The sequence below is a fragment of the Embiotoca jacksoni genome, unplaced genomic scaffold, assembly GCF_022577435.1.
Source record: "Embiotoca jacksoni isolate LCO1_2020_lvr unplaced genomic scaffold, fEmbJac1.0.p SCAF_43, whole genome shotgun sequence".
NCBI classification, from domain to species: Eukaryota; Metazoa; Chordata; class Actinopteri; family Embiotocidae; genus Embiotoca; species Embiotoca jacksoni.
Window position 1 is genome coordinate 958,070 of NW_027185396.1, and position 9,741 is coordinate 967,810.

General features: G+C 39.1%; 1 protein-coding gene across 1 annotated transcript; it reads right to left on the reverse strand.

Annotated features, from left to right (window-relative positions):
- Positions 1-1,950: 1,950 nt before the first annotated feature.
- On the reverse strand, positions 1,951-7,450 carry LOC138210225 (tumor necrosis factor receptor superfamily member 14-like). Its single transcript, XM_069169256.1, has 9 exons — positions 7,314-7,450; positions 6,357-6,450; positions 4,447-4,572; positions 4,009-4,164; positions 3,535-3,622; positions 3,247-3,428; positions 3,119-3,150; positions 2,947-3,022; positions 1,951-2,722 (listed from the first exon to the last, which is right to left on the reverse strand). The coding sequence occupies exons 1-8, from the start codon at positions 7,353-7,355 to the stop codon at positions 2,984-2,986; spliced, it is 759 nt and encodes a 252-aa protein (XP_069025357.1). The 5' UTR covers positions 7,356-7,450; the 3' UTR covers positions 1,951-2,722; positions 2,947-2,983.
- Between the last annotated feature and the right edge of the window lie 2,291 nt (positions 7,451-9,741).

Genomic DNA, 9,741 nt, shown 5'->3' on the forward strand with positions numbered 1-9,741 from the left:
AATCCACAAACAATCCAAACAACCAAACTCCCTCTTCCATTATCTGTCAGGCCTTTGGCAGAATGAAATGATTTTACAGTAAACTGTTGGTCAGGTCAGTAATCACAGATCAGAAACATGGAGCTGCAGGGATACCTGCAAAAGAAAATCCTAAAACTACGCAGGCAAGGAGAACTGAAAGATAACAACACAATATAGAAAACTATGGGAGAGAGAAGGCGTGAAGTTAAGGAGATGTAATGGTGTCATATAAATGCATCGAGGGTGAAAGAGAGAAACAGGAGAGGAGCTCAGTGCATCGTGGACTTTCCCCCAGCAGCTGATAACAGCATAATAAAAGGATGACTCAAGCCTGAACCTGCCCTAACTTTGTCAAACATCCTCCCAGACTGGTTTTAAAAACTCTGGGAACCACAAGCAGTCCAGCACTCTGAGAGTGAAGCTCTCTGTTGGGATGATCTGGTTCTATAAACTCTTTGAGATAAGATGGAGTTTGGCCATGAAGAGTTTTGTAAGTTCGGAGAACAATTCTGATTTCATTTTTTCATTTCCTGGTAAGCCAATGAAGAGAACCTGAAATAGGAGAAGTATGATCTCTCTTGCTAAATCCTGTCTGTACTCCCCCTGCAGCTCTTTGGATCTCCTGCAGGATTTTTAAAGGATAAAGGAGTCGAGCTGTGTTCACTAATACTGAGCTTTGACAAACCTCCACACAACAGTGATTAGAGCTGTTGGCATTTAATGGAACCAGACATGTAGGAACATGACTTCTATGAGTGAAGTGCTACTGGAGATGAATAGATAGAGAGAGAGAGAGAGAGAGAGAGTAATTATTGACCACCCCAACAGTGGTACACCTCAGAAACGAGCCGTCAGCGCCCCCATGTGTGTGATCATGAACATGACCTGTGCATGTGCTTCCCTCTAAAGAAAACTAAGCAGCTGTTCCTGTTTTTCAGTGTGGAGGTGATCCATCAGCTTCAGCTGCTTGTTTTCTTTTTCATGTTTCTACATGTTGGAAAACATTATTAGGCAACAATCACATTTCATTCTGATGTGGCCCAAATCCTATTTATTTCCACTGAGAGCTTCATATCTGTTTTTATATTTTCCCCTTTAAGATTTCCTTGTGAGTGATTGTTTGCTGATATTGTATTGTTGTTAGTCATTTACAGAGAGAAGGATGTTTACTGAAGTGACATTTATACTTTTAATATGTTTGTTTGATTGTGTCTCTTTAAAGGGTTAATTTAACTAAAATTAGTGTAAAAAATGCAGCTGAGTACCAAACAGAACTGGATGATGACAGATGGATTCTACCTGGGTCTCATGTTAGGATCAGATCCAGGTGGGTCTAATGTTAGGATCAGATCCAGGTGGGTGTGATGCTAGGATCATATCCAGGTGGGTCTCATGTTAGGATCAGATCCAGGTGGGTGTGATGTTAGGATCAGATCCACCTGGGTCTCATGTTAGGATCAGATCTAGGTGGGTCTCATGTTGTAGAAGACTACAGACACTCTTCTACTGCACCTGTAGCTTCTCCACTTCTTTCATTCATTCAGTGCCACACCAGGTTTTGGCTTCAGTAGTGTTAAGACACTCATCTGCTGTGTTCAGGATCACATCACGTGTAATTATTTGTCAGAAGCCAATTTGTCACTAAAACAACATTTTCGCAGCAGCAACACACTAAAATGTAGCACCTTAAAATGCATGTGTTGTAATATCATGACAGTTGTGGTCCATGCAGTCCAGGGGGATTGTAGTAATGGTCTGTTGTGTTTGTTACTAATGACGGTGTGTTAGCGCCTCCTTCTGGATTTTGTCTTCCACTGCACACGCAGACAAATAAATCCACAATCCACATTTTCAGCCCCACTGGAGTTCATTTTAGTAACTAATCATTACTGCTTTTCCTTCTTTATATGTTCTGCATGACACTGAAAGTTTAGTTCAGTTGAATACATTTATTTGTGCAACTGCAGAATGTGTAAAATACATTATTTTCAAAAAGACAAAAATTACAAATTTCCACAGTGGTGGAGGAGCAGCATTATTAATTCTTATACATGAAACTGATATCTAAATACAAGTTGTCAAAGCTTAACATTTTCTATTTCAAAAGTACATGATGATGATACTGTCGTGATTTTCTATCCAGGACTTTCAGGCGTGTTTGTAAACTAACCTAATAAGTTTTAACACATTCCTGCTGGCCTGAAACTAACATGATATGCAAAATTTAACAGAGGAAAAAAAAATCAAGAGTGCGCATGTTATTATCCAACACATCTTTATATCCCAGTGGTGGTTTGTTGTTCCAAAAATAGAAAACTTCCTTTAAAAAATGACTAAATGGAGCTTCATATTAATACTGCTTCTTTTCCTAAGTAAAATGTCAAATGTGATTTTCCTCATAATAGATATTTTACTTTGTAAAGGACAATGGTCTTTAAATAGGATCATAAAACAGGATAGAAGACATAATAGAATAAGATGACATAAACAGTCCCAGGTAGCACGACTCACTCTTACCAGGACCTTCATGTAGATTGAGGCAACAAGTTTAACATTGCAGACCATCTTCAGTTTCTGTAGCGTATATTGCTGAGATGATGATCTTGGCTGTAGATCAGCAGGAGTGGAGAGAACGTGTTCAGTTTCAGGGTTTCAGTTTGTGTCACAAAGCAGGAAACTCCACATGTTGTATTTCTGTTCACTGCAAAGACAACGTGCCAGCATCCAGCAGGGTTATAACAGGATTCTAGAACACATTTACTCTGCAGTGAAAAGATGTTTATCTGTTCATCCACATATTGTGTCAGTCTGAGGAGAGAAATACATTCACTTAAAGCAGAGACGTCTTGTACATTTGTAGATGTGATTCAGTCAAACAGTCCTCCATCACTGAACATTTCAGAGAACAACACACTGCTGTCTTACCTGCTGCTGTTCACATCAGATAACGAATCTCAGATAATCAGACAATCTCTGATGATTCTGCTTCATCTGGTTTGTTCTTTTTGGTGAAACAAAACAAAAGACATTTAATTTTCTAAAACAAACAACGTGTTGTCATATATTACAGAGCAAATTACAGCGAAAACAAACCTACCTCTTTTGCAATGACTGTTTTTTCTTGTTTGACTATAGTTACAAACAAAACAAAAAAAACGTAATCAGCGTCATGACTTTTATCATCCCAAATTAATGCAATAACATTTTCATGAATTCAATTCTTACCTTTTAGATGTGTTTTCTTTCTTTTAAGAAAGTAAATTATTAATCCAACAATAAATATAATAATTAACAAAAAAAACACCAAGCTGATCACAATTACTGCCACGTTTAAACTTGGTTCTCCACATTCAGCATCAATCGAATTTGTTCCTTCTTTTATCTTCTGAAGGTTTATTGTTTCACATCTGAAATAACAGAAGGAGATTTTACAGGAAGATATACAGATAGCACAAATTAACTGCTGCTTCAAGAAATCAAATGTGTCCATGTCTGATGTGAAGCTTCACTTACTGTGTGTGTTGCTGACAAGATGTAAATGTCCCATTTGAAAATGTTCCATTAGTGCAGTCAGAGCACACACTGTCTCTGAAGGCTGTTCCTGCACAAACACACATGATATACAGCTGCATGAAAGGATTCAAAGTTTTACATGACAAGTAATGAGCAGATTGGATGACTGTCTGACAGCTGGATAAGAGAAACAATCAGTCAGCATTTAGTTAAATAGAAGTACCAGACTGTAATCAATAGATATCATTATTGAAGGACAACTGAGCAAACTCCATTCACTGATGGAAGTAAAGATGTGGCAGGAAGCGCCACAAAATAATCTTTTGTCCAATCATATGTTTAATGTGAAAACTCTGCTGGTTCAAGATCAAGGCCAGGTCAGTCTTACTGTAATCATTAATCATCATTAATCATTGGCACGTTTGAGCTCAGTATATATAATATATCCTTAAAAGTCAGTCCAAGAAAACCAACCTTTCTGGCTGATGTATTGTCCTGGCTGACAGGTTGTGTGTTTCTCTGCTGCTGCACAGTTGCCTTCTGTAGAGTCAGTACAGTAGAATCCCTCCAGTGGTTCACAAACTGTATCTGATGTTACTGTACATGACCTCTTTAACTTCAGACCAGAACCTGTCAACACACATGGAGGTTAAACACAGTTAGAAAACCTCTATTCTGTTTGTATCTGCTACAGAGCTACATGCTACTTTTTCTATCTATAAGACACCTTCAGTGTTTACAATTTCTTCAATAAATGTGATAAAATAACTCCTCCAAATGAGGAATTCATGGGAAACATCTGCATAAATGACTTGTCTGGATTTGATTTAAACTGATGGCACTGTACGTATCAACCAGTAGACATTTGATTTTTCTCTTTCAAATGATTATAAAATATGAACAGATATTTACCTGCATCACAGATTGTGCAGAGAGCACATTGTGATAATCCATTAGGTTTATCCATGTAGGTTCCCTCTATGCAGGGCAGACATGAAGTGCTGCGGAACTCGGTACAATGAATTTTAACACGACTTCCTGTTGAAAATAATTATTTTAAATATGAATAAACATTAAAAAAAGAAAACGTTGATTAGTTAGATGGATGTTGTCCCCCAATAACTTTCTCTTGTGAACATGAAGAGCAGCAGCAGAGAGCAGTGAAACTTCACTGACTCCACTGATCTAAACACAAACAGTTAAGTCTGATAATTATCATTAACACTTACAGCATAACAGAAAGACACTATATACAATGCCTATAAAAAAGTATTCACTCTCCTTGGATGTTCCACCCTTTTGTTGCTTTTATACATGAAATCATGGTCAATATTATTTTGCTTTTTTGACAAGAATTTGCACCAAAAAAAAGCTTCTTTCATGTCAAAGTGAAAACAGATTTTTTACAAATTAATGTCAATTAATTAAAAATTGTTAGTGTAAAATAAGTGTTGGCATAAATATTCACCCCCTTTAAAGTGACTGACCTAATTCAACAGAGGTCCAGCTAGTTGATGCCAGCAGTGGCACAATTAGTGAAATGGAGATCACCTGAGTGCAGTTGATGTGTGTCCAGTGATTGTAGTATAAAAACACCTGTCTGGGAGGTCCACTCTCTGGTTCATCAGTATTCATGCTACAATTGCAACATGAAGACAAGATAACACTTCAAGCAACTCAGAGAAGCCCAGAGCTGGCCGTCCTCACAAACTGAGTGACCGGGCAAGAAGAAGACTGGTGAGGGAGGCCACCAAGACACCTACGACCACTCTGAAGGAGGTAAAAGCTTCAGTGGCTCAGATGGACAGACTGTACATACAACAACGGTTGCCTGGGTTCTTCACCAGTCGAAGCTGTATGGGAGATGGCAAAGAGAAAGCCACTGTTGAAAAAAGCTCATGAAATCTCGCCTGGAATTCGCCCAAAGGCATGTGGGAGATTCCAAGGTCAATTGGAAGAAGATTCTTTGGTCTGATGAGACAAAAATTGAGCTTTTTGTCCATCAGACAGACGCTATGTTTGGCGAACACCAAACACTGCACATCACCACAAACACACCATCTCCACCGTGAAGCATGGTGGTGGCAGCATCATGCTGTGGGGATGTTTTTCAGCAGCAGGCCCTGGAAGGCTTGTAAAGGTAGAGGGGAACATGAATGCAGAAAAATATCGCCAAATCCTGGAGGATAATCTGACTCAGTCTGCAAGAGAACTACGACTTGGGAGAAGATTTATTTTCCAGCGAGACAACGACCCCAAGCATCCAGCAAAAGATACACAGAAATGGTTCAAAGACAACAAGGTGAATGTTCTGGAGTGGCCAAGTCAAAGCCCAGATCTCAATCCAGTCGAGAATTTGTGGCTGGACTTGAAAAGAGCTGTTCACGCCTGATCCCTGAGCAACCTGACAGAGCTTGAGCTGTTTTGCAAGGAAGAATGGAGAAAAATTGTGGTGTCCGGATGTGCCAGCCTGATTGAGACAAATCCACACAGACACAAAGGTGCCTGGTGCATCAAAAGGTGCATCTACTAAATACTGACCTGAAGGGGCTGAATATTTATGCAATCATTTACTCTATCTTGTATATTTTTAATTAATTTGACATTAATTTGCAAAACTCTGTTTTCACTTTGACATTTTTTTTTTTTTTTTTTTTCCAAATTCTTGTAAAAAAAAAAAAAAAAAATCCAAATTATGTTAACCATGATTTCATGTATAAAAGCAACAAAAGGGTGAAACATCCAAGGGGGGTGAATACTTTTTATAGGCATTGTATAATGAGCAAAGTGAAATAACCCTTCAGCATTCAGTTGGATCTTACCAGACAGACATTTAGGACAGCATTTATCCCCGATGAAATACTCAGTTGGATGACATGTGATGGTGAGACCACTAAAGACTTTCATCACAAGTATCTGTGAAGAGGGAAAACAAGGGTTCTTTCTGTCTCAGTGAAATCTCAGTTGAAAAAAAGAGCAGCTTGATTCCAATTGCAAAATTAAAGACACGACAAATAAAGACAAGCAGGAGGCGGAAAAAAGGAAATGGACCATAAGAAGTCACTGCAGCAACCAGGGGACGTATTCACAAAGATTCATCAGACTAAAACAAAACAAAACATCTTGACCCTCAAGATGGAGAACAACTGTTCGGAGCAGGGAGGAGGACTTTTCAGAGGCTGAACAATTTCTTGATCAGAGGAGAAAACTGCAGAAGTACAGCGAGGTCAGAGGAATATTCTTCAAACGCTGAATGACGGCACGTTAATGAAACGCTATAAATGATATTGTCCAGTGATGATGTTTGTGGTCGGTTTCCTTGGAGACGCTCACTTCTCCCTCTCAACACAATGAGGCTGAAATGAAAGTGGAAATATCAAAAACCCACTTTCACAGCCTCATATTGGGACGCAGTTCATTTTATTTCCACTGGATGTCATCGTCCATTCTTTTTTGATCAATCACATCTTTTAAAAGGACCTGTCACCTAGCAACGGGGTCGACCACACCTCCTCACTAAGATAAGGGTTTCTGTCCTTTCCTCAATCAAGAGTTGCTCTGAGAAGTTTCTTAAATCACAATTCAGTTAGGAGAAGAGTAACAACAAGGGTTTTTGTCTCAGTGAAATCTTAGTTGAAATAAAGACCAATCAGACAGGAAAAGGAAATTTCTGATTTTGTAAACGGTCAGAAATGTTGCAGGAGGAATCAAGCGATCTATAAATTACTGCCTGATTAAAAACAGCTTCCTGTAATTTTATGCTGTGAACAGTTTTTTACCAGAAACGTTGCAGCAGTCAAATGTTTTCTTCTCCAGATCATTTTGTACAGCAGGATGAAAGTTCTCTTGGACTGAAGATAGAACTTCACTCAGATTTGGTATGAGTTGGGTTGTACAATCCAGAACATCAGGACAACATCTGGAAACAAACAGACATTATAAAAGCTGCACTAACCAGGAAACATGTTTACTGTGAGGAAGACATCAGCTGACAGGTTTGAAATAGTTAACATGAAGCTACAGAGCAGGTTTCAAGGTTACCTTTGTTTTCTCTTAGTGAACATAAAACTGTTTCTACTGTTTCACTGAGCTGATGAAACTTCCCACAACAGCTTCAGAGTTTTTATTGGGGGATTGAGTCAGACTCAGAGGACTGTTTGTTGAACTATATTAGAGGTCTGCTAACGTTACGTCACTCTAACATCACTTTCCATAGTAAAAGATGAATATCACACAAACATGCCTCCATGTAGTTAAACACTGTCCTCTCCTGTCAGATGTCTACAGAAGCAGCAGGATGTGTCCATGCTGTGTGGCGGAAGTCAGTCCACCAATAGAAACTCCGTCTCCATCGTAGAAGAACCACGACTCAACTCCACTGGTAGGTTTTTGACTTGAGAGCAAAGGTTTTCAAATTGCAGCCAAAAAGTCTGGTTTCATAAGCAAAATTCTGTAACCAAAACTAACAAAACAGTGAGTGCAAATTTGTTTGCAATGCAAATAATTTTATTCTCAGTTTATATAGTTTTACTTGCAAACTTTATTTTTGACTGCAGAGCAAGAAATTTGCGATTAAAACTGTTTTTTTTGCTTGCATAATAAAAACCCAAAAATACCTTCATACAGCTGCGTATGAGGTCATACTTTTTGTATCAACATACGAAACAGGAAAAAAACTAACACACATTGTATGAACTGGAACATTATTGTATTTTTCACCGGGAACTTAACAACACACTGATCTTTGTGTGTTAAGGCTGTTTGTAGATGTTACCAAATAACATGAATAACACAAATCAAGGAACTTACCGTCGATGGTTTAACACATACTACAGTCATGGGTTACGTCCATACAGTCTACGGTTACTTCACGGCGTTCAGGGTAGTTTAAGTAGCATCGGAAATATTAATTTTGGTGCGAAATAAATATGAAAATATAGCAGGTTAAAAAAAGACCTTCCAGTGAGTAGAGAAGCTGTTTCCTTCAGTAAATCACCAAAAAACAAGCCTCCACGTTCACATCGATACAGATGACTGTAAATCCACAATTGGTCACGGACATAGTTTCGTGTGTGTGTGTGTGTGTGTGTGTGAGAGAAGAGTGCGTCATATTGCTGGTGACTAGCCTTAACACTTTGTCGGGCGCTTTCCCGACGTGAGTTTCCGACATTCCTGCGATATCTCCAATCACTTCTGCCGACACTCCCCTCCCCAGGAAACAGACTCATCGTGCACGTTGGAACTAATGACACAACCAGACAACACTCTCAAATGACAAAAAACTATTTCTTTTCGAGTTTCTTAATAAAATGAGGAAAGGAAATGTTTTTTTCTGGCCCCATTCCGGCTCTTAGCCGCGGATCCGTTTGTTTCAGCAGGATCCGCTCACTCAACAACTGGCTCAAGTCCGCTTGCAGGGCTCACGATGTTGGTTTTATCTCCAACTTTAACTTGTTTTGAAAGCGTCCCAGCCTCCACGCAGGAGACCGTTTGCACCCGAACAAAGCTGGCGCCGAAGAGTACTTCAAGACAGACAATATTCAGTACACTGTTCTAAGGAAGTTGAAATATGTTGAGATAAAAGTAATGTTACAAGAATAAAGTTGGAATATTTAGACAAAATAGAATCAATATTGTAATATAGAGACTTAGTTCACCTCTATTTTTAAGCGCAGTTTGATGTCTTATACCAGTTTATGTGACTGCAAAGATAACAGCAATGTGAAAACCACTCCTTACTGATAACAAGTGAGTGATTGTTCTTAATGACTCATGCAAGCTGTCTGAGCTTGTTCTCCTGCTACAGGATGAATCTGCAATGATCCTCCCACAATGGTCCTGTGGCAGGATGAAGAATCTAAATATCAACAGTGCAGAACATTGTTTTTTCATAGAAGGAAGAGATGTCGCAAAAGGACAAGCAGTTTATGCTGTCAGTGCAAAAGACAAAAAAGTTTGTGGATGGACATTACTGCATAGGACTTCCGTTGAAACATGAAGCAGCTAAGATGCCGAGTACCCGCTTTATGGCAGAACAGCAAACTGCTAGCCTAAAGAGAAAACGGAAAAAGATTGATGTCTTTCTTGAAGACTACAAAGACTTCATGAAAGGCATGCTGGATAAAGGCTACGCTGTTGAAGTTCCTGAAGAACAGCTTGACTGTGATCACTACAGGGTCTGGTACGTCCCTCACCATGGGGTGTACT